Source organism: Grampus griseus, assembly GCF_964374135.1.
Source record: "Grampus griseus genome assembly, chromosome: 12".
Taxonomy (NCBI): Eukaryota; Metazoa; Chordata; class Mammalia; order Artiodactyla; family Delphinidae; genus Grampus; species Grampus griseus.
In genome coordinates, this window is record NC_139006.1 from 52,234,948 (window position 1) to 52,258,860 (window position 23,913).

General features: G+C 57.3%; 1 protein-coding gene across 27 annotated transcripts in view; it reads right to left on the minus strand.

The window, feature by feature from the left end:
- CELF4 (CUGBP Elav-like family member 4) overlaps positions 1 to 23,913 on the minus strand; it is a gene marked incomplete at both ends in the record, with an annotated part of 296,294 nt that overhangs the window by 16,218 nt on the left and 256,163 nt on the right. For 5 of the 27 annotated variants that reach the window (XM_082667892.1, XM_082667884.1, XM_082667883.1 and 2 more), the window contains 7 exons: positions 3,239 to 3,322; positions 4,883 to 4,948; positions 8,674 to 8,823; positions 10,596 to 10,743; positions 11,666 to 11,809; positions 12,240 to 12,319; positions 12,749 to 12,877. In XM_082667892.1, coding sequence (XP_082524018.1) covers positions 3,239 to 3,322; positions 4,883 to 4,948; positions 8,674 to 8,823; positions 10,596 to 10,743; positions 11,666 to 11,809; positions 12,240 to 12,319; positions 12,749 to 12,877 — 801 coding nt within the window. The remainder of the gene's footprint in view (positions 1 to 3,238; positions 3,323 to 4,882; positions 4,949 to 8,673; positions 8,824 to 10,595; positions 10,744 to 11,665; positions 11,810 to 12,239; positions 12,320 to 12,748; positions 12,878 to 23,913) is intronic. The other 22 variants (XM_082667889.1, XM_082667879.1, XM_082667894.1 and 19 more) reach the window with 10 other exon arrangements.

A 23,913-nucleotide genomic window follows, 5' to 3' on the forward strand; every position in this document is an offset into this window, starting at 1 on the left:
TGTGAGTCCCCTTGCAGCAGGAACCAGCTTGAAGGCCTCATCTAATCCACACCTCCTCCAGGGTCGCACCCAGATCCTCCCCACACTGTCTCCCTTCCTGGGGCTCCCTGAGTCCAGAGCCCATATTCTGTAGTCTGAGGCTCTTTCTCAGGTAGGTCTGGGAAGCTTTCTCTCCAGCCAGAAGGGGGTGCTCTCTAGGGGCAGGGGCATTTGCCTTCCCCCCACCCCCCATCCTCCTACTCCCCTCCCCCAGCACGAGCCTCCCTTCCTCTCCCATCCCAACTCTTCCAAACTTCCCCCACCCCTCCAACCTACGCTGACACCCGCCTTGAACTTGGGGCCCTCCCTACAAGTTCAAGTTCTGCAAGCTGCTTTGTGTGGACGTTATTTCTGTTCTCCTTAAAGACACAAGGAGCCTTCGAGCGTAGAACCTCTAGGCTCAGTCCCATCAGCATGGTGTGCGGCTGAGCCCCACAGGGACTCCCAGCCCCCTGCCCCTCACCCCTCCACAGTGAGCCTACACACTGTCCTACTGGGGCTACCCCGGAACCCGAATTCCCAGATTACAGAGCACCCAGATGGCATAACTGCAGGACTTTGGAGATCAATCTGGTCCAAACCAGACTCCTGACAAATGGTGAAATGAAGCTCCAGAGACAGAAAGTGACTGCCCTGGACCACACTGCAGCCCCTGGCACAGGAACCTGGGCTGATCTGTGGTCAGACAGCCTCAGGGCCTTCAGGCATCTGTTTTCAGGCTCAGCTCAAAGACAAGGGAGCTGGAAGGAGGGTCCTGCCCGGCAACCAGTGTGTCCTGGTATTTCAATGGCATGACACAAGGGGAGGTGACCACGGTGAAAAGAGGCTAACTACTGGCACGGCTGGAGGAACACAGCCTTCTTGTTCGTGCCTCATGCGATGCTGCACATGGCTTTGGTCTGGCTCCAACCCACTCTCAGCCTGTCTCCACCCCATTTCCAGGCTCACCGCAGACTTTGCAGCACCCATGCCTTTGCTCCTGCTGTTCTCCCAGCCTCAAATGCCCATCTCCCCATCTCTACATGCTGGAGGGGAGTCCTCATCCTTCAGGACCCCACAGATTTCCCCGAGGACCCCACTTCCAGCACCGTGAGCTCGCCGTTATATGCAGCGCGCTTCTATAGGGATCTAGGTTCACATCTCACTGCTTCCCATGGCCTGCTCGCACAGCGCACCGAAGTCAGGGAGGATGGAGACAACAGTGGGAGATCCTCCCGCCCGATGGGAGGCTGGAGTGGGGACTGGCCACACAGGGTCAGCTCTAGAGAGCAGGGCACAGGGGTGGGGGTAGCTGAAGCTGCTTGGAGATGGAGAGAAGGTATGTGAAAGAGTTCAGAGCTAGACTCATGGGTTGGTACAAAGTATGAGGTAGGGGGTGGGGCAGGAAGCAGATGGTGGGGACTGTGTTTAAGGCCAGTGGTAGGGGCTGTCATATGTGTTGGTCAGACCAGCAATGACCTGCAGCTGTGTGTGTGTGTGTGTGTGTGTGTGTGTGTGTGTGTGTGTGTGTGTGTGTGTGTGTGTGTGTGTGTGTGTGTGTGTGTGTGTGTGTGTGTGTGTGTGTGTGTGTGTGTGTAGCAGGGTTTAGAGACCTCTGAGCCACAGGCCAGAGTGATACAGGGCACTGACTACGAGGTGAGGGCAGGTCAGCCTGAAGCCAGTGGGGTGACAGAGCAGTAAGGGCCATTGGGCACAGCTCTCTGCTCTGGGCCTGGGACAGGCAATGCTGAACTCTTTGACCCACTGCTTGTGGCCCTGACCTGACTGATGTGGTGCTGGAAGGCATCAATGGGGGGAGGAGGGAGGGGGCAGGGCAGGCTCCAGGGCCACAGCCCAGTGAGGGGACCATCTGGCAGAGGCAGGCTGATGGGCCATCGTCCACCCACACTTCACCAATGGGCCCAGGCGTGACTTGGAGCTGCAGCAGCTGCAGCATGGCTGCAGGAGTGAGCAGGGGGCCTCACCGTGCACCCTCTGGGTTCCTGCAGCTTCATCCTCATGGGCCCAGGGAGGTGATGACACAGGTCTCAGGAGCTGCCTGGTGCATGTGAACTAAGATAATGCCTCACGTACAACTTCGGAGAGGGTGACACACTGGTGAGGGGAGGGCTGTGTGCATAGTGAGAAACCCGCAGGCGACTGCTGGAGTCTGGAAGGCAGACTTAAGCTAGTCTGATCCTCACACCCCTCTAGGGAATGATCATCACTTTACAGGTGAGGACACCAAGGCTGAGAGACGAGGGGCTGAGCTGGGAGTCAGACCCAGAAGGGTTTGCTTCAAAAACCAGCCTTTCAACCATCCAGGCTCTGGGGCCTGTTCGGGGCCTGTCTGACCACAGGGCTTTGGACCAGCAGACCCCGGGGTCCTTTCCAGGACTAGCCCGCATCCCACAGGTCTGGGAGAGTCTGCCGCAGGGGCTACGAGCCAGCGATATGGAACCCACTGGAACCCTCTGGCCACGTGGGCTACATGGGCAGGTGTGGTGGCCTCACTGGCAGGCTGACCCTTTTCACGGGGTAGAGAGACAGGACCCTATCAAACCGAGCTCTGTGAGCATCCCTGCATCCCCGGGCGTGGATCTGTTATCCAGCTCCTGCGGGGCTCCGGACTCTGGAATGGGAGGACCCAGATTCTTTACGAGGTTCCAGCCTCCCGAGGCCCACTGGCCTTGCTGCCCTGCTGTTCACACCAGGGCCTCCAGATGTGGCTTTCCAGGATCCCCGTCTTTCACTAGGCCTACATTGGAGCACCCCATCCCCTCACCTGCCCACGGAGTCCTGCCCTGGGAGCTCCAGCTGACTCTCCTTCTCACCTGGAAAGTACAACCTCTGTCCCTGATGAACTGGTATCCCCACTCCCGCCCACCACCCCAGCCATGACCATTCATATTTCTCCCCTTCCTTGCCACTGGACAAATGCTGCCCATCGAGGGAGGGGAGATTCTTGGACCCTGCCTGCTCCGGGACCCCACCTTCCTGACCTCCCTCCACCTGGGTTTACAGAGCTGCCCGTGACAGTGCACCTCCGCGCTTGGACTGGAGAGCGCTGCCTCTCACCGTCCCGCAGCTCCTCTCACCCTCAACACAATGCAGATGTGGTCACCTTGCCAACGGAACACCCCTGCCAAAGGCCCAGGCAAGCAGCCTCTTTGGGTAGAGAAGGGGGGAAGAGGCGTAGGAGCCCCGCTGGCAGACTCACCTTCTCTCTGTTGCTGGGGGATCATTGGAGGTGGCTGAGGAAAGGCCTGGCTTATCTGACCGTAGGCAGCAGGGTAGGCGGCTGCTGGAGGGCCAAAGAGAAGAGGCAAGAGCAAGAGACGGCGACAGTGACACGGAGAGAGACAGGGTGAGAGGCAGGAGAAAGAGAGAAATTTCAGTGTTGAGCAGCAAAAGCAGACCAGCGAAAAAATGCATTTTTAAGATAAAGCCAGTTTTCAGCAGTCATGAAGGAGAAGCGGCAAAGGGAAGACTAGAAGATGTGTATGTGCGCTGGTGTGTGTGTGTGTGTACGTGTGTGCACGCGCACGCTGGTGTGTGCATGGGGGAGGCGAGTTTAATCTGCAATGGACAACCCACGTGTGGATAATAACGGATAATCAAAAACATCAGAATGCCCTGGAGAGGATCGCCCCACACCGCCTGGAACCCACAAGGTTCCCCCTTCTCTGAGCCACGACTGACTCCGGCCACATACCCTCAGTCTCGCTCAGATGGCGCCTGTGTGGGAGACGGGAGCCCCCCTAGGTGTGAGCTTGGCGTCTGGGACCCTGCCAGCGGGTGGTTCCCCAGGGGCAGAGGGCTGAGTTGAACAAATCTGATGCTTTCTATATTCAACTGGAAAGGGCCAGAGGTGGGACAGGAGCGGCTAGCCCCCTCCTCCGCCTGGCCTGGCTCCCAGAGGGGCTCAGGGGCGCTCAGCAGGTGAAGGAGACAGCTTCCCCTGGACTCCAGATGTGAGAAGCCCGCTTTATCCAGGTCCCCATGGTGCCAGGAAGCTCCGTCACCCTCAGGGGAGACACTGCTGGCTCCTAAACACAGCAAGGAGGGACCCTGACCAGGCCAGACAGCAGGACACTGGCTGGGCGGGGATGACTGTGGTGTGTGTCTGTGTGTGTGTGTGTGTGTGTGTGTGTGTGTTGTGTGTTGCCGAGCCTGGGGGAGGGAGAGAAGCGTGGCTGACAGCTGGCCTTGGGCTTCCTACGGTAGCTCATCACCTTCCCATTCAGTGACCCAAGGCCATCTGCTCGCCCCTCCTCTTTTCTACCTCTGGCTGCCTATCCTCCCTTGTTCCCTGTCCTCCTTGCTCGGGCCCCACTCCTGTTGCCTGTGTATGGCTGGTGGGGGGCAGGGATGGAAACTGCTTCCCTTCCCTCAAACCCAGGCATCGGTGCTTTCTGAGCCAGTGACACCTAGCTCCGGCCTCACCCCAGTGCTGCTGGGAGGCTTGGTGCTCCTGGACAAGCCAGCCCTGGCAGCACCACGGAGGAGGGAAATCTGGCCTCAAAGATGAGTCACTTCACAGCAAGGTTAAAGCTTAGCCTGGCTCACCAACTCATCGCACGTTCGGACCACCCACCACTGCCGTGTTGGGTTAGGGTTAGGTAAGCTCTGCCTGAAGGCCAAGGGGCACCTGCAGAGGGGGAGGGAGCCCGGCGGGGGTTGGGGGGGGGTCTCTGTCAGTATAACACTCCCTCCTTCTACCACAGCTCCTGGCCAGTCCTGCCCTGCTCCCCCCTCCCTCACAGTGCTAGGCCCAGGCCTGGCTGGGTAGGGGGCACTGGTGCCCAGGCATGGGGAGGTGCATACAGCCGGGGGACCACCGAGGGGACGCGTGGATACTAACGACCTGCATACTGCTGCACTCCGGCGTAGGCCTGCTGCAGGGGGTCCGCGGCGGTGGGGCTCTGCGCTGCAGGGGAGCCAAGGGGGCAGAGGTCAGCGATGCCTACCCAAACCAGCTCCTCTCCCACCACACCCCTGGAGATGAGGCTGTAGCTGCACTGCCTCCCCAGCCACTGTGGTCTCTGTCCTGGGGCAGGGCATCTGAGGCAGGAACCCTGAATGGGGGTTCCCCTTTCCTCAGCCTGGGGCCCTTAGTAGGGTGGAAAGCTGTTTCCCCTGGTTGGGGGATGCAGCCTGCCACTGGCTTGGGTCAGGGGTGAGAGGTGTGGTTCATGCAGAAGGCTGGGAAGGGCAGGGAAGGAGACACCAGAGAAGGGCTTGACCATGAGGGGCTTGTGGGGAGACACCTGAGGGACCTGGCCCTGGAGAAGGGCTGTGGGAAAGCGGGCAAGGGTGCTAGAGGCTATCAGGAGGCTGGTTTCCTCCTCACTTATCCCTAGCAGGACTCAGGGGCAGAGCCCAGCTAGGCAAAAGAAAGGGCATGGAGGCCTCATCCTGCCATTCTTCATGGGCCACCCATGCCTACTCAAACAGAGGGACCCCCTCCCAAATTCTTAGGGAGTTTGCACGAGGCACAGAGGTCTTTCATTCCTGGGCATGCCCTTAGTAGAACTGACCACACAAATAGATCTGCCCCACGGTGCCCACAGACACCAAAGAACAAGAAGACCAAGGACCTTCTAACACCTGATCTCATGAGTGGGACATCTACTGCCCAGTGCGCGGGGGCCCTTGGGCTGATACTTTGGCAAGCAACCCAGAGAAGCTGGACTTCTTGGTTCACTTGTTGCCTTTGTTGTGTCTGCAGATGTGGTGGGCAAAAGCCTGGCTGCAGCACAGACCAGTGGTGGGCACTGCCTTTGGTGATCAAGGGCAGTGATGACTGAAGTGGGAGTGGGCTGGCCTTGGGGGCCCAGGGAGATGGGTGGGGACAGATCCAGCCTCAGTACATTTGAGGCAAGCTGGTGAACACAGCAAGGCAGAAAGGAAACCATCCAGGCTTATCGGCCCGGTGACCCAGGCCAGCGAAGCTAAACGGCAGTGCCAGGCTTTGGGGCCTGCAGACCAAGAAGAATCCCCAAATTTCCCTTCTGAGCTCTCTTCCCTGAACCTCTCAGTAACATTACACTAGAACAATAGCTCCTGGGTCTCTGGGGGACAAGGGAAAGTCCTGGGGCAGAGGTCCTTAGAGAGCATGTGGATGGTAGCAGGTGAGCTGGGCCCAGGAGGGCACTGCCCAGAGTGGGGAGCTGAAGATGGGTAAGGATGCGGGCTCCTTCCCGCCTGGGGTTGCCCAGGACAAAACCCTATCCCTCGATTTCCCCCACGGTGGACACTGGAGCCCCCAGTGGTGAGGTAGCAGTAGTGGTGGCGTTTGGCAGGTGGCCTACTGCTCCCTCCGCCTGACTCCTCCACCAGCCTGAGCTCCCTGGAGGGAGAGCCACATCTTGCTTGTCCTCTTGGGCTACCCAGCTGCTCAGCCACAGAATGCCTTTATGCCAATTAGAAAAAAGATGTCTCTCCTCTGGGCAGAGTTGCGGTGTCCTGTGCAAAATATAACCTGCACGACTTCTGTGGCAGCTCCCCCAGCACAGCGCCGGGATCGTAGCAAGTGCTCAGCAAACACCGTGACACGGGCGAGAGATAACCAGTCCCTACCATTTGTGAGAGCCACCCCTTCAGGGGCGTTTTGTGGCAGTAAAAGCCACACTGTGTGCTTCCAGCATGATCCCGATGAGTAAAGGGGAGAGCAGAGATGCTACCTGGGGCTAGGACGTGGAGAAAAGCTTTCTGAGACCCCTCTCTACTTAGCTGCTTAACGACCTCATTAGTAACTGCCAAAGAATGAGCACTTTGAAGGATCTCGCTCGTTACAGCAGCTCCAAACTCTGCATTTAAAGATGGGAAATTCATTTTTTTAATGTACTACTTTTTTCCTTCCCTTCCCTCCATCCCTCCCTCCTGCTCTGGCAGGGGACTGTTTATGGGATGTGACAGATTGTTACAAATGGGGGAGAGAAACATTTCCAAATTCCACGAGGGAAATAGCTCACAGATGCTGGTAGGGGTGGGGAAGGACCAGGTTTGTCAAAATCCAGAGACCCAGATGGGCTTGTGGGCAGGCGAGGGAGGGGGTGGTGAAACCACCCAGATGTGCTGGGGACTGTATCTCCCAGCCCATGAGCCTGAGTGAGGAGAAGCCCAAGAACCTGAGATAGGGGGGCTCTCTCCCACCTCCAGCTTGCCAAGCCCCTCCCAGCCTGGAGCCTTCACCATTAAGCAGCACTCCAGATCCCCCTCCAGGCCCTGTCACTTCACTCTCTAGGCTTCTCTGGTCTGTTCGCTATGCAGTGAGGGGTGAGTTGTGGGAAAAGCACTGAGATGGGATCATGAACAACTCCAAGTTCAAAGTCAGGAAATTCTCCTCTATTTCTCTCTGGCACACTCAGCTTCTACTCTGCTGCTGGTACAACTTTTATATTCTATGGATGCCTGGGCCTCACTCCAGTGAAATCAGAATCTCTGGGCTTCTGTGGTTTTACAAAGCCACACAGTAGATTCTGATGGGCGACCAGAGTGGGAAGCACTACTCTGCCCCCCAAGGCTGATCTCCTCTGCCCCAGTTGGGCCAACCTCCTTACCCACCCTGCCCCTGCCAGGACAGGCCCTCCCTAGCAGCGTGCTCCTTGCTCATCCGTACTTAATGTTTGATCTGAGCGCCTCCACAGGAGGCTCTGTTGGGCCTCCTCAGCCTACAGAATGAAAGAACTCTTCCTTCATTGGAATCCTTAGGCATCTCAAATCAGAGAACACTCACTCTTGACCAAAGTCTACTCTGCCTTATTGCCTCATTGTTCTGTTGATGCATGTTATGTTCCTGACTGGATTTTGACCTCCCAGGAGATAGGCCCATGTCCTGCCCTCCTTCTGGGCCACCCCCCTTTCACCTTTCATAGACTGGGCACTTACTAGTACTTATGGGGACTCTGTGACCTCATGACCTGCCCTCCAGCAAGGACAGCATTCTCCTCGTTGCTATTACACTGCCTCTTGCCAGTCTACTCTAGGGCTTTGGGCCCAGCTTCCCAGCTCCAGTCCTCAAGACCAGGGAGATGAGCTGCTTAAAGTCAACTGGACACTCTTACCACAGGAGAACTGCTAAATTTTAGAGGAGCAAAGTTAATCAGGAACAGGCCTCCTGGATCTTCTTGTGTGCCAGAATTCATGAAGGTAGGACCCAGGAACTGTCCAAAGTTCTGACCGCGGTTGCACCAAGGGACCGAACTGGTATGTACTAGCCAGGCTGCCAATCTATATACCTCCACTTCCTTCCCCAAAGAGGCTTTTCCTATTTAATACTAAATATGATTATTCTTTTAGCTTCTATCCCCTCACTTCTTTTGGGTCAAATTCACTCTCAAGTAATTTGCAGCTATTAGCCTCTCTCTAGATGAGCTGGACAACTCATCTATTCTCCTTTCCCCTGAGGGAGCCCCAGGAATGGGCTTTTTCTCACCCATCAGACTGACAAACCCCCAGGGATCTGTCTTCTCTTCCATCAGGAGCTCCCTGAAGGAAGGCAGGAGGCTGGCTTTCCCTGATCACATTTGGGGTTCCACCAAGGAACAGAGGGCAGGGAGCCACACATTCCCTGTTATAACAGCAAGGGCACGGACAGAATGGATGAGGAGTGTGTTGCATGGGGAAGGAAGGGCTACCACATGTTCTTACCTGGGTAGGGGTGAATGCCATTGGCAAACACAGCTTCTGCAGCAGGTTGCCCATTGGCCTGTGGGGGGAGGCCAGTGAAGCCGTTCACCCCAATGGGGGACGGGATGCTAGGCACGGCTGGTGCAGTGATGCCCGGAGGGGTGCTGCCACCTGGTTCCAGAGGTGAAGATGGGTGGAGAAGGGGAGGCAAACAGAACAAAGGTGATGAAGGCCAACCCATGGAGCTCCACCCTGCTGGCTCCAAGGACCTGGGGATGGGCTTGGACCTCACACATCAACTCAATCCTATCTGTGAATCAGGCCTTGGGTTATCATCTCCCTATATGTAATGACTCTACTTATCCCAACTATATCTATACGTCAGAGTCCAAATCTCACCTACCCCACAAAGACTTCTCTTACCACTGACTGCTTGACCTTGGACCAGCAGCACATAGACCTCTAAGTGCCCTTGACTTTGACCACACTTGGTCTTCTTTTAGTCTTTTTCAATGATTCGTGCTCACCCCAGTTAAGTCAGGATGGACTGGTCTTTGTCTAGCCACCAAGGGGTTTCTAAGCTATGGCTCTGCTCTCTGCTATCCTAATTGGATCACTGAGGGGCTGATTTGCCTCCCTATGAGTAAGTCTTGATACTCAGGTGGAGGAGGTCTTAACTGTGGTGTTCCCTTGCATTGAGGGAGAAAGGCCTTTGCAGAGTCCAGACTCAGCCCTATTCCCACAGAAAGTAGACAGCCTGGCCTCCTCCTCTTAGGACAGTGGTAATGCTCATTGTGGCAGGGGTAAAGCTGGGGTCAGATGACAATATGTTGTGCCCTCCCTACACCAGGTGGATGGAAACAAGGTGTGGATGGCATGGTGATTGTACTGAGGCCCCAGAGGCTGGAAAGGCCTTCTTCTTCATGTAGGAAGCAGGGTGTCTCTGTGGATAAGGACCTGAGGCCATCAGGACCGTCCCTAGATCGGGGATCAGAGCTTTGGGGTGGCGTTCAAGTTGGGGCTAGAGATGGCACAGTCTTTTATAGCTTTTAGCTGGGAAAGGAATAGCTCCTGGATGTCAGGAAGGCTGCTGCTATGGCCTGAGTGCAGATAGCGAAGGGAACTTGGTGAATGAGCGCTCAGCCCTTGGGGCTAGACAGGGATTCTTAACTTTGAAACTACTGCATCTGTAGCCACACATTCCTTGTAGGGAGCTGTCCTGTGCATCGCAGGATGTTTAGCAGCATCCCTGGTCTCTACCTACCAGATTACAGTAGCACCGCCCCCCTTCAGCTGTGACAACCAAAAATGTCCAGGACATTGCCAGATATTTGGGAGGGAGGGGCAAAATTGCCCTGGTTGAGAATCATTGAACTGGGCAATAGCCAGGATCCAATTAAAAACATGCTTTGTAAGCGGAGCTGTTTCCAACCCCTCTGTCCTTTAGTAACTCTTACAGTTCTCTCTTGCTTGTTGTGAAGCTGTCTTGGAAAAAGTCAGTGAATCTAGGTTGGGTTAAAGGGAAATGAAAAAATGGGGTTCCTTCTGTGCTTGGGCCAGGGGTCACAGGATGGGCAGGGCTCTTTCCCTTTCAAACCTCAAAGGGAGATGTGTTCATGTCAATTTCTTTCCAGATATCTACACCAGAGATCAAAATGAATTGCTTCCTGATATGGCTAAACAATTTGAGTGAAATTCTCACCACTCTGAAATCACATCACAGACATCAGGGGTCCACATCCCATCTTCCCATGGGTCCTCAGGAATTAGAACACTTTTGAGACACACTGCCCAAGGATAAGGCCTGCATTGGGCCCAGACACTATGTGCTCTTGACACAGGATGGTCCATTGGTAGCCAAAATTGGCCAAACAAAAGGTACCGATGTGGGTCCAGCTGCTTTCCTGCCAGGCCAGGCCCTGTGCTGGTACCTGCCCACTTACCTGAGGTTGGGGTCATGGGTGCGGCCGCCAGGCCATTCATGTTGAGGGCCGCCATCTGCTGCATCTGGGCGGCGGCGAAGGCAGCCATGGGGTTCAGGTAACCACCCTGTGCGACTGACGCCATTAGTGCCGCTTGCTGCTGCATCAGCTGGGGCAGAGGGAGTGCAAAAAATATCATGCGCTTCCAGGGGGGGCGACCCTCCCCACCAAAGGGTTCAGCTCCCAGAGACCAGCCTCCTAGGCCCTGCACCCCAGGGAGCTCAGACACATCTCCTGACCCCCACCCCCAGGGAGCCCTGATGCCTTCCCCATACCTGCCCTAGCTCTCAGTGGCTGTTAGAGACCACCCCCCTCCCGCCCCCCAAGAGGAAACTGTGTTCAAAAGTAATAGTAAGGTCCTTGGCACTCTAAAGTTGTAGAAGGTGGGGGAAGGGGACTGGCTCCATGGGCACCAGTCAGTCCTGTCGTTCATGGAGATGTGACATCCAAGGCTCTAGAGATGTGTTGGATGAGCCTCTGTAGAACTAAGTTGGAATGGGTGTCTGTTCAAAATGGTCCTAACTTGGAGTCTGTAGGGTAGAAGCTACAGGAGAATCACAAATAAAACCTCAGGCACCCCAAGGTTCTCACAGAGCTGAGTGGGGATGGGGGAGGTTGCTGAAAGTGGCCAAGTTTGGACCCTGCTGAACAAGTGAGGGGAGCTTGCATTTTTAGAAGCAGAACCCTGGCCTACCTTAGTGCCACCCATGTGGGGCTACAGGTCTGAGAGGCAGCTGAGGGGAGATGCTGGCAGAGCCCGCCCCAGTGTGGAAGAAAGAAGTTGATGGGCCGGGGCCTGAGCTGGGGACTGAGAGGACTACAGAGGAGGTGTAGGGGATGAGGGCTTGGGGCACCTCAAAGGACCCCTGCCAGGAGTAACCAGAAGGCCTGAGGACACCCTTCCATGATCGGTGGCGGGGGTGGTGTGGTGTCAGCAGGACACTGAACCTCTCTCCCTGTTCCAGTCAGTGCTTCCTAGGATTTGCGGAGAACTGCGGCCCCCAGCCCCGCCCTGCCGTGCCCTCACTTACTGCCTGTGCGTAGGCGCCGTAGGCCCCGAACGGGATGGCCATGGGGTTGAACATGCCCATTTGGCCAGCCATCTGCTGCATTCGCCGCATTGTGCGCTCCTTGTCGGTGTCGGCGAACTTGACCACCAGACTGGATGAGGCTCCCTGCAGCCAGGACTGTGTGTGAGGCCCACCAGCCCTAACCGCCTCTGCTCCCTGGCCTGGGCCCACCCAGTCCTCTCCACGGGGTGCTATGGGGGCGGGGTAGGTGGCACGGTGACAAGCACCAACCCTTCGTCCAGGGGTCTGGAGTCTTAACCCCCCAGCCCCACCTCAGGCTTTTTCTATCTGGGTGACCTTGGGCCACTTTCTTAACATCTCTGGGCCTCAATGTCCTTGTCTTAGAAGTGCGGATATTGGCAGTGCCTTGCGGTCTCATGGGGAGGCTGTGAGCACCGCAAGCCTTTGGCATCCTGTGGCCGAGCGCGCGAGGGCTGTCGGGGCCCCGCGGATGCGTGGGGTGGCCGGGATGTCTCTGTCCCTCATTGCCCCGTTCCCTCCCCCCTCCCAACTCCCCAGGGGCGGCCGCACTCACCGGCATGGTCTGGCTGCCGTGCAGAGCGTTGATGGCGGCTTGCGCCTCGGCGTGGGAGGAGTACTTCACAAAGGCGCACCCTGGGGGGACGGGAGAGGCTGAGCCACGGCGCCAGGGCCCAGAGGAAGGTCAGAGAAGCGGAGGACTGAAAGACGGGGCACGGGAGGGGCCGAGGGGAGAGGGCGCCTCCCAGAAGAAAGCAGAGTGAGACACAGAAAGAGTGAGAGAGAACCGACAAACTCAGAGCCACACAAGGAGGCAGAGAAAGACCGGGACCGGCCAGAGTCTTCCAAGGACCCTTAAGTGGTCCCGTCCCTCGCGACTTGCATCGCGACCTTTCCATCCCCGCAGGCCCAAGCGCCTCGCCCCTTCCAAGCAGCCTTACCCCGCTTGCCCGACGGGGCCAGCCCCAGACGGCTCGGGACTTTGCCGTCAGGCTGGCAGGAGACCCGCGGCCTCGCCCCGCCCACCTGCTCGCACCACCCACTCCCCGCCCCGCCCCCACGCACCCTTGCTGTTCCCGTCTGGCCCGCGCAGAATGGTACACTCCTCGATGTTCCCGAAGGCCTCAAAGAGGCGGCGCACATCGTCCTCAGACTGCTGCTTGTTGAGCATGCCCACAAAGAGTTTTCTATCTTCTGGAACAAAATTAGGAGATGCTTACCCGGGCCGGGGGCCCGGCTGCGCGGGGTCGGGCCCGGGGGGAGGGCACGGCCGGAGGTGGAAGGGTTACGGAGGGGAAGGGTAGGAGCTGGGTAGGGGGCGGGAAGGGGGCGCACAGCAGGAGGGGGAGGGAAAACAAAGAGAGGGAGGCGGGTGGGGCACCGCTAGAAGGGGAGGAAGGACGCGGGGTGAGGGGGTTACGGGGAGAGGAGGGCAAGGCCAGAGGGGGAGGGGAGGTAGGAGGGGTTGGGTCTAAGAGGGGGCAGGATTGCAGCGACTCTGCCCCTTCCTGCCTAGAGAGCAGACCTCACACTGAGGGGCAGGGCCACTGGCAGGCACCGGCACACAGGTCGTATGCGCAGCCCTACGTTCTCTTCCTCCCTCCTCTTAGACACAAACTATCTTCCTCAGCCACTTTCACCCCCAGATACCAAAATTAATTTACAACTGGCAAGTCTGCCACAGGGCCTTTGCATATGCTGTTCTCTCTGCCTGGAGTGTCCTCCACATCACAAAGTTGAATCCTCTAATGCTAGGTCTCAGTTTAAATATTGCTTTCTCATCAAAGCCCCTCCTTCCACTTCTTTATTCTCTGTCTCAGCCTTTCCCATGGTCCAAAATTCAAAGGACAAGTATTTACTACTTTGACTGAGTAGTAGGTTTCTGTCTAGCTCCCCACCCCTCAATCTATGCTCCCTGAGGCAAGAGGCCAGGCCTCTGCTGGAGCAGTGGTAGCAGGCATGTAGTAGGCCTGCAGGACTGAGCTATGGAATGAATGAATGAATGCCCTATGCCAGTCCCAGGAGCACACCTCCTTTCTGCCTCACATGTTCTTACCTCCATCTGGCGCTCCCTCCTCTTGCCCCTTCCTATTCATGCTGCGAAATTCAGCCCTGGGCACTTTGGAGGGCCTGTTTCTGAAGACTGGGCTCCCTCAGCAGCCTCGCCCCCACGCTTGTGTTGAGTACCAAATGGTTTGTTGACAGCACTCAGATGTGTGCTTAGGGTGACAGGGATCACGTTAGGCTGTGTGGATTTGAGCATAAGAGCATCCCACAAGCTCTTACTGCAGTGTGACTTTCACTCCTCCCAGGGAGGTGGGGTCTAAGTTCCCTCCCCTTGAATCTGGGCGGGGCTGTGACTGCTCTAACCAATAAAGAATGGCAGAAGTGACACGAGCTGCCTTCAAAGGCTCGGTCATAAAAAAGGATCAGCTTCCACTCTCAGCTCTCCCTTTTGGGCATGGTTGCTCTGTGGAAGCCAGCCACCATGCTGTGAAGAACCCCAACTAGCTCATACCGGGAGTCCACACGGAAAGGAACCCAGGCCTCCAGCTGACAGCCAGCATCAGCCACCAGACATGGAGTGAATGAGTCCTGAGATGATTCCAGGCCCCAGCCTGTGAGTCTTCCAGCTGAGGCCCAGACATCCTGGAGCAGAGACAGTCCCTCCAAGCTGTGCCCTGTCTGAATTCCTGACCACAGAATCCATGAGCATAATAAATGGTTGTTTTATACAACTCCGTTTGGGGTTAAGTTGTTAGGCAGCCATAGCTGCTGGAACAGGGTCCCCGTGGTGGCAGACACCCTCTAGATGCTTGTTGACTCTTCAATAACTGACACACACAGCCAAGACTGCAGAAATACCCACCCCAAAATTGCAAATGGCCATGTGTTCACGGTTTCCACAGAATGCAAGGGCACTCCAGGACCATGTCCTCCTGGATTCAGGGTGGTTGGTACCTCCTGCACCAGAGCACCCCCGTCACTCACACGGCCAGGAGAGTTCACATAGAGACGAGGGGCTGACCAGAGGTCTGGAGCGAAGCGGAGGAAACCTCCAGGCCCTGCCCTGCTTCACAAGCCACCGCAGAGTCCTCCTCAGGAAGGCCTGACCACCGCCCTGCCGGTACCCCCAGCCTGGAGCACTCAGCACTGGGCAAGCTCTCAGCGATGAGGTGCCCCTTCCATGCCCACGGGGTATCATTGTCAGTTCCTGTGACCAATGTTGCATCAGGGCACGCCAGCCTGGACCTCCAACATGGGTGGGCTTCAGCCAAAGCTCTGGGCCCGGAGCCTGCCCTAGCCTGGGCGCTCCGCCTGACGGCTCAGGCGCTGGCAGGGCTGGGCACGCCCCTGCCCCATCTCCAGGCATCCCCAACTCCAAGCTCTGGGCTGGGGGAAGCAGAGACTGGGAGAGCAAGCGGAAGGAAGACAGAGGGAGTGGAAGGGATGAAACTTCCTCCTGAGGAGGGACAGGAGGAGATAGGGTTCGAAGCAGAAAGGGAGGGGAAATGGCGGAGACAGAGGAAAATGAACTAGAAACAAAGAGAAGAGAGAGGGCTTCCCTGGTGGCGCAGTGGTTGAGAGTCCGCCTGCCGATGCAGGGGGTACGGGTTCGTGCCCCGGTCCGGGAGGACCCCACATGCCGCGGACCGGCTGGGACCGTGAGCCGTGGCCGCTGGGCCTGCGCGTCCGGAGCCTGTGCTCCGCAGCAGGAGGGGCCACAGCAGTGAGAGGCCCGAGTACCGCAAAAAAAAAAAAAAAAGAGCAGAGAGAAGAGCCAGGCAGAAGGAGAGGGCAGAGACAGAGGCGAGAGGGCCGAGGGCTTACGTTTAACTCCCAGAAGCACAGCAGCATTTACGTGAAGTGAATCGAGTTTGGAAGCCTTCAGTAGAGCCTTGAAATTCTGCTCCCCAGGTCGGCCAGGTGCTCCCCCTCCCACAGCCCCTTTTAAAGGCTCCAATTAAATGGGATTTCCAGGAAGACAAAGAAGTGAAAACCTGCCCCCTGCTCATCCCTGACGCTCCTGCTCAAACATCTCCTCCCAGGAAGGAACTAGGAAAGGAAGAGAAGCCGGTCCTGCACCGAGCCTGGTTTAGATGCTGGAGCCGCAGCTCCTGCCTCTCTCCTGACGTCTGAATATACTCCTCTCGTTTCATTATGACAGCTTTCTGATTGCATTAAAATTCATCCCCACGTGCCTTCCTATCCAGCCACTTCCCTTTTGCCAGGGTTTTTTTGTTTGTTTGTTTGTTTGTTTTTTCTAATTCCTTCTTCCACTCCCTGAAATCACCCCTTACTGCCAATTCTCAGTTCTCCGTTCTAGGCCCTTCCTGTTTGAGGGCTTTCCCAATGTGGAGGGGGCCAGGCTCCCGCTCTTCCTGCCTGTCCGGACTTCCCCAGGGAAACTACAACTAGCCTTCCCTTTCTGGAAGGCTGCCAGAAACCAGATAAACCTGGCTCCAGACTCACTTCGTCCAGGTGATGTGGAGTGACCCCACCCAACACAAAGGTTTATTTGTTTCTAGGATGCTCTTTATTTCCAGTTGGCTTTGGTACTGGGTGAGTGATTCTAAGGCCTGTCTTTCAGACCAGGGAGTGGAAGGACTCAGTCTGAGGGTGGATCTCCTCCTTCGGCCCGGGCCCACTGGCTCACACCCCAGCTCTGCTGCCTTCCAGCTGCATACCTGTTCGCCCCCTCAGGTTTTTCGGTCTCTAAAATGGGAATAACTCAGCCCTCCTCATGTGGTGGACAATAGGCTCCCAGGAGATGCTGCAGGACAGAGCCTGGCCAGCAGTAACAACAACAGCGATGACCATGACCTGGGGTTCTCTATCCAGGAGGAAGAGGAAATGGAGCTCCCTGCGCTGACTGGAGGGGACAGAGGTCACAGGGAGGGAGAGGCCAGAGGATCCACATCTGGGGGAGGAGCACTTGAAGTGACAGTTTGGACTGGACTCAGGCTGTAGCTGCTCAGCTGAGATGGACAACCTCTCCTTGTGTTCCCACCCCCCATGCCCTCCTTCCCCCGGCCACTTTCCCAAGGCTCTGTCCCCAAGCTGTGTCAGATGACCAGTGACACCATTTGGCTGGTGTCTTGGATCTTATGCCAACCTAGCGAGAGTCTCAGAGAATGACTCCATTTCCCCAGCCACTTCCCACCCGCTCCATCATGGACACAGACCCCGATTTCCTGGGACACGCTGAGCAGTCCCTGCCCCCAGCCCTCCTGCCTGAGTGACGCAGGGTCCCTGGCTGATGGTGGGGCTATGATGCTCTCACTGGCCCCCATGAACCCTCAACCTGAGCCCGTTTTATGGCTGTGGGGCTGTCGCTGCTCCTCTGAGGAGATGTTCAGGCAGGTATTGCTGGACTGGGACACGCAGGCCACCTTGATGGGAAGTGAAGGACAGACCTCAGGGTCAGGGGGAAAATGGGCTGAAGACATCCCTGAGTGGGAGGTCGCTGAGACCGCATGGGAGCAGTCTCCCTCAGAGATGCAGGAGGCCAGTCTGCAGCCCAGTATCTGCCTCTTGACGGAGCCCAGCTTGGGGCAGGCAGGCGGCTCCATTAAGCTCAACTTCTGACTTCCTGGGCTGAGCCCAGTGGCTGGCACAGGAAAGCTTTGACCTGCTGGGGGATGGGCAAATACCCCAAATCTCTGCCCTTGGGTTTTCACATGGGCTCCTCCTGGCCCAGGGGCCGATCAAGGGGCTCATGCTCCCGCAGTGATTCAACAACTGTTTGCTGAGCAACTTCTCTGTGCCAGACACTGTTCCATGCACTGCTTCTACAGCAGGAAACAAGAGAGGTGAGTCAGCTCACTGGAGCTGACTTCCGGATGGGAACAGAGGCCGTCCACAATATATAAGTTACAGAACAAGACAAAGGCCCACAGGGCTGCGACAGAGTGGCCCCCAGAGCTGGTGTGCCCTCCCCAGGAGTAACAAGGCGGCAGAATGGCAGAGCTGGGCTGGACCCTGGAAAACACCAAGGCTCCCACCTTTTTTAGATGAGGAGGTCGGGGCAGCTGGGGCCGGGACTAAACCCAGCTTCTTGGAGTCTCTTGAATTACTAATCCTGACCCCCTTGCTGCTGCCTTCCTGCTCTTTTAAGCTATGAGTGCCTGTGTCTGCAGGGGTGAGGGAGCACCTGGGGTTCCAGGAGGCAGGGGTGTGACACCCCAGAAGGTTGGCACTAGTCCCGGCCCTTCCTGAACCAGAGCGGGCAACTCAGCTCTCTGTGCCCAGATGTCATGCTCTCACTGCGGGGGGAGTGGGCACAGTTTATCTTCCTCCCCCTCCCCAGGAGCTGTGGGAGGGGGAAGCCAATAAAATAACGGATGGGAAAAGTACCAAGTTCTGTCAGGTGCACGTGTTTACAACCACCTGAGGAGGGAATGGAACAGAGCCCCTGGCATCCCGCCTCTGGTCACTCCTGCAGCAAGCATTGACTGAGCACTGACTGTGTGCCTGGGACTCGGCTGATCAGAGAGTCTGAGATGAGTCTTGGGGGCCCTTCTGGTTTTCCTCTTTGGGCAAGTGTGTGTGGGGGGGGATGCTTGGCTCTCAGATCCCTGGAGAATCCAGTCTTTGGCCCCAGAGCCTCTGCCACGGAGCCCCCCATGAGAGAGGACAGCCAGGCAATAGCTCTGGACTGCAGGTCTGTAGGGGCCAGTTGGGGAAGGGGGCAGTGGCAACACTCTGAAGGCTTCCAGGAGGACGTGGCCTGGCGTCAGGGTCAGGGGCTCCAGACCCACAACAGGATTTAAGCAAAAGCTAAGAGATGGGAGGGCTGTTCTTTTCACTTGCTCCCAAGTGGTCCCTGCCTGGGGGTTCAGGGGGAGCTGGACTTTGCTTTCCCAACTCCCTCTTGCCTGCCGTAACCCCCACCAACACACACACATCTCCCAGTCCTCTGACCTCGGGAGTATTCTTCATTCTCCCAGAACCTCAATCTAATTCTGAGTTTCAGTTTCCCAACCTATTAGCATTGGGGGACACCTCCGGGAAGATTTAAGTGCAGATGAAAAGGCAGAGGAGTCTAGTTGCCAGAATCTCATGCTTCCTCCAGCCCCTCCAGTTGGGAGACAGACTCCTCTCTTGTTCACTTGGAACGTCTGGGCAGAACGGGACTCTGGCTGGAAGGATTTGCATTTTAAAAGGAGAGCCCAGAAAACAGAGAAGCAACACACTGACAGCTAGTTGAGGACAGGCCCCTCTTGGGGTATATCAGGGTGGTACCTCGGAGCCCCCAGACGTGTGTGCGGGGAGCACTCTGCTGGCTGTGCAGGATGAGTGGGGCCCCGAGGGGGGAGGAGGTGGGTGGCAGCAGCACCACGTGACTTGCCAAATGCCAGCACCCTGGCGCTAATGCTCAAATTCCGGTTTAATTTTCAAAACTTGATTCGCTCATTGCCATTGGCATTAAACAATATTTCACACTTAAGGATAGACGACTGCTGGGGCACCGTGGATGAATGTTCAGATGGCTGATGCCTTTATGGCCGCAGTAGATTTTTACTGTTCTCTTCCCTCCAGCTGCCGAGGGAGGGTTTGTGGGGGGACCTGAGCTGGGGAGAACCGGGGGGCCAGGGGCCGGGGTGGGGAATAAATGGTTTTGAGTTCTGTGGCTGGTGGGGCAGCCAGAGGGGTTGCTAGGAGACCAGGAGGGCCTGGCTGGGGGTGGGGGGTGGGGGTATGTAGGGCCAGACCTGTAGGAGACACTCTGATAGGGCCCTGGAGGCTCAAGGGCAGCAGTTTGGGGAGTGAGAAGAAACTTCCAGACACTCCCAGTGACTGAGCCAGAGGACTCTCTCCTGCTCTTGAGCCTTTGGCCCCGGGAGTGGGCAGAGCAGGGCCAGAACCCAGAGCCCCGGGTACCCATACACCTGCCCCTCAGCTGCTGGCAGAGGCCATGCCAGACCCTCAGCATCTCGTGGCCTCTTTACTGTGGGACCAGGGGACTTGCCGGACCGCCTTCTGGATCCCAGGACCATCTGCTCTCCCTGGGGAGTGATTTCATGCCCAAAGGGCCACAGGTAGTGAGTCTTAGGGGGAAAAACCTGTTCCTTCTCCCTAACTTCACCCATAGATGAGGAAGGACCTTGAATCGAAGGCACACAGACTTGACAGGAGGGGCGGGGCCGGGGCGTCTTGCAGAGAGTAACTGAGGCGCTTTGTCAAATCCTGGTTGACTGGGCCCCCTTAGGCAAGTCACATACCCTCCCTGGGCCTCCAGTTCCTCATCTGTAAGAGGGGAGAATAATCACACCCACCTCATAGGGCTGCTGGGAGATGAAATTAGTTAAGGTACCTGAGGATTTTAGCCCAGAGCCTGGCACAAATGCTCAATAAATGCAGCTCTGCACGAGTTACAGCCAGGACTACTGCTCACCCGCAGCAGTGGCAGCTGGTGGGATGGGGATGCCCACCCCACCCCTTGGGTGTGGAGAGGACCCCAGGGACACTGAACAGTCATCTGCCAGGGGTCAGCCTGGAAGCCGGGCTTTCCTTTGCCTCCCCTGACCAAATGGCAGCATTTGGGGGCCCTCTGAGATGCTCCCCAGCACCCTCCACGTGGTCTGCCTGGATTAATCCACAACGAGGGACGTTTCCCCCGAAGTTACACTGAGACCCCTCTGTGCCCTTTCCATGCATTCTCCGTGTCCTGACCCGCCAAGCACCCTGGCTCCTAAGGGACAAGAAGGTGTCAAACTGGTCATCTGAACTGAAATCTGTGCCACTTTCAAGGTCGCTGACCCCCCACCCTGAGTCCAGAGGCCTCCTCTTCCCCCTCCCGGCCAGCCCTGAGGTGGGCAGCACGCAGTCCCACACCTGCCTTTCAAACAGGGGAGCAGCGGGTAGGGCTGGGGGTCTGCACCCCCTCTTCTCCTGCCTGGGGACCCACAACTGCCCGCTCTCCTGCTGGTGCGGGAGTTTCCAGCCTCGCCATCCACAACAAGGTTAAGGGCCTAGATTGGGGTCCCTCTGCAGCCATGTGCCCGTGTCACTGCCCTCCTGAGACGGGCCAGGCCTGGGAGAGCTCTCCACGTGAAGTGCGCCAGTAAGGAGCCGAGCGAGGCCCCCCTTTGTCCCCACAACTCACACTGTGCCAGAGCCAGGGCCAGGGGTGCAGCTGGGCGGGAGCCGCCTCCCAAGGTTAAAGCCTTCCTGCCTGGGAAGAAGACTGAAGGAGACATCAAACCAGATTAAAGGCTGCTGGGGATGGGGCGGTGAGAAGGGCCAAGATGGGGCTCCCGCTCCCCTGGGGATGAAAATGAGGCCCCTCAGCCGCTCCGGCCTCCAGGGCCGGCCGTGCCAGGCCTTGATCTGGCCAGCTCCCTCCAGACGGTCTCTGTTTGATGTCGGGGTGGGAGAATGCAGGGCACACCCAGTCTCCCCCACTCGCATTCTTTCAGCCAGCTCTGCCTTCTAAATGCTTCGGGGTAGGGCCCAGGCCGTGAGAGTCCCTTCCTCACTGTCTCCCGCCATCCACCCAGGCCCCTGCTGGCTGCTCTCCACAGGGCAGCCACAGGAGTCAGCTACAACCCGAGGCACATCCTGTCTATCTCCTGCTCAGACCCCGCAGGTGCTCCCGTCTTACTGAGCACAAGCCTTGTGAGGGGCTGCACAGGCACCCCACACTCTGACTCCCCCGATCCCGCCATCCCTCTGCTCAGAAACGTAGGTCTTGTGAAGTCTCAGGAATACTCCATGCATGGCCTGCCCCAGGGCAGGGCACTGCGTGTGCACTGCCGTTCCTCCTCTTGTCTCCAAGATCATGTCCTTGGCATCTGCAGGACACTGAACTCCAGGGTTCCTCAGAAACTGGGAAGTGAGTGTCTCCTGGAGATGAGTGGGCAGCGGCCATGCTGCAGGCACAGAGCCTGCCGTGATGAGCTCTGGGGGTGTGGGGTGTCTAGAAGTCTTGAGCCAGGCCCTAGGGGCTGCACATGCAGGGTTTGCCAGGTAGAAAGGCACAGGGCAGGCATCCCAGGTCAGGGAGCATGGCATGTGCAAAGGCAGGGAGTGTGACAGGCACGTGGGACATGGAGTCACAGTGACACATCCCCCCCTCCCTCCTTCCTCTTCCCCACCCACCATATTCTCAACAATTCCCTCAGGGTCCCAGCCTGCACCCTCACCGCTGGCCACTGGAAGCCTAGCTTGGGACTCGGACCCTGCGTCCATACTCACTGCCTACCATGTCCTCTCTTGGCTCAGACTGGCTCCTAAGTCATAGCACACAGGGATTCTCCTGTGGTCCAACTGGACTCCCAGGCCCACCCCCCTCAATGTCACCCTGGTGTCTTCTTCATGACAAGAGCCAGTGGACCGAGCTCCCACATCACAGAGCCTCTGCTGCCCCCAGACAGCTCTGGTCAGACTGGCTCCCTCTCCAGGGCTGTGTGGTGCCCCTGCCCGAGGGAGACCACAGCTCTGACCACACCCACTCCTCCATGAGGTGGTTATAACCACCACAATACTAATAATCAGAATGGTTCTCATTTATCAAATATTTACCATGACGCCCGTACTGAAATAAGCCCTTTGCAAGTATAACGGATATTTTATTCTTTCTACCGTACAGATGAGGAAACTGAGGCTCAGAGAAGTTAAATATCTTTCCCAAGAAGACATAGCCAGTCACTGGGGAAGCCAGGACTCAGACCCAGGGGGTCTGAATGGAGCTGAGCTCTCAGGTCACCCTCCTTCCTGGTGGAAGACAGTGCTACCTGGAGATTGCTCTCTCTCTTCACTCTCCACCCCTCCATGTCTGCACAGACAGCTGACAAAGGCCTAATAACCCCATTGCTCTGCATGGGCCAGGGCTTCTGTCCAGAGCCCGGAAGAGGGGCCTGGTGGGGCCCTGCTTAGCTCAGACGGAGCAGGCTCCGGTGGTTCCTGACTGCCCGACGACCCGCAGACGTGCCTCACAGCCCCTCCTCAGTTTCACTCGCCCCTCTGCCCAGAGCACGGCTGGCTTGAAGTCTCCTGGGTGACCAAAGATGTTAAGCTCTGTCCTGATGAGTCCCCAGGCCTTCCTCTGCCTGGGATCTAGGCTGCAAGGTCCTCTCCCCTCACCACACAGAGAATCGGACCTGCTGGCAGAATCCCCTGGACTCACAGTCCACACCCCTCCAGCCCCGGGTACCTGCCCAGGGCAGAGGTGTGGCTCTGTGCCCTCGGGGGCTTGCAGCATGACCGGGGAGGCCGAACCAGAAGACTGTCACCACCCCGGGGCACCACGAATGGTCCCTACACCCTCTTCTCTTGTGCTTTTCGAGTTGATGGGCAGGCGTGGGAGCCCTGAGTTAGGCAAGAGCTAAGCCCTGGAGGCGCAGCATGGGTGAGGGGCCCGGAGGCCATACCCACATCCCTCGCGACCTCCTTCTCTGGCCTTCAGCCCGTGACCCTCGTGCCTGTGAGTCTGCGCCAGGCCTCCCAGAAGGCGCTTGGGGCACGCGGTGGCACTAAATGGAAGTCACCTTTCACTGGGGCTGCGGCACGTGGCCGGCTCTCCAGGTAACTGATTATACATTAGATCTGCTACCTTATCCTTCCCGGGCGCGTGGCGCACGACAGACGGCCCTGAGTTCTATGGGGACTTCTGCAGCCCAACCCTGTTGTCTAATGGGGTTTCCGCTGGCGTCTGGCGCAGTCTCCAGCATTTCACCCATCACAGGATAATTTATAGCATAATGGGGCATTTTTTTCCTTTATATCATGCGGGAGCATAAATTATGGCCAGTTTGTCCTCAGCTCTCAAGGAGACAGACAAAGCCGGGCTTCATTCCAGCAAAGGGAAGAGGTTTCTGCAGGGGGTGGGTAAGGGCAGGGTGGTCCACAAGGCAGCAGGGGTAACAGGAGGAGAGACCAAGGAACGCCTTAAGAACATCTCATTGACGGGGTGAGAATCTAGCTGAGGCGGCCACAGATACCGGGGAAGAAGCAACAGTACCCACTTGGAGTGCTTGACACTATTAACCGTGGAGGGGGCTCTTGTTAGCGGAGCCGTAGAGCTGCACAGTTGTCCGCCGCCTGCAGATGACCCGGCCATAGACAAACTTCTAACCCTAGCCACGGGCTGACCCTTACCTTGGCCGCAGATCTTCCCACAGCCTCACAAAGAGAATGGTGTTCATGGGTCCACCCCCTTCCTCCCCACCCCCTGCTACAGCCAGAGACAGAATGCAGTGCCCGGCAAACCTCCTGCCCCTCTGACC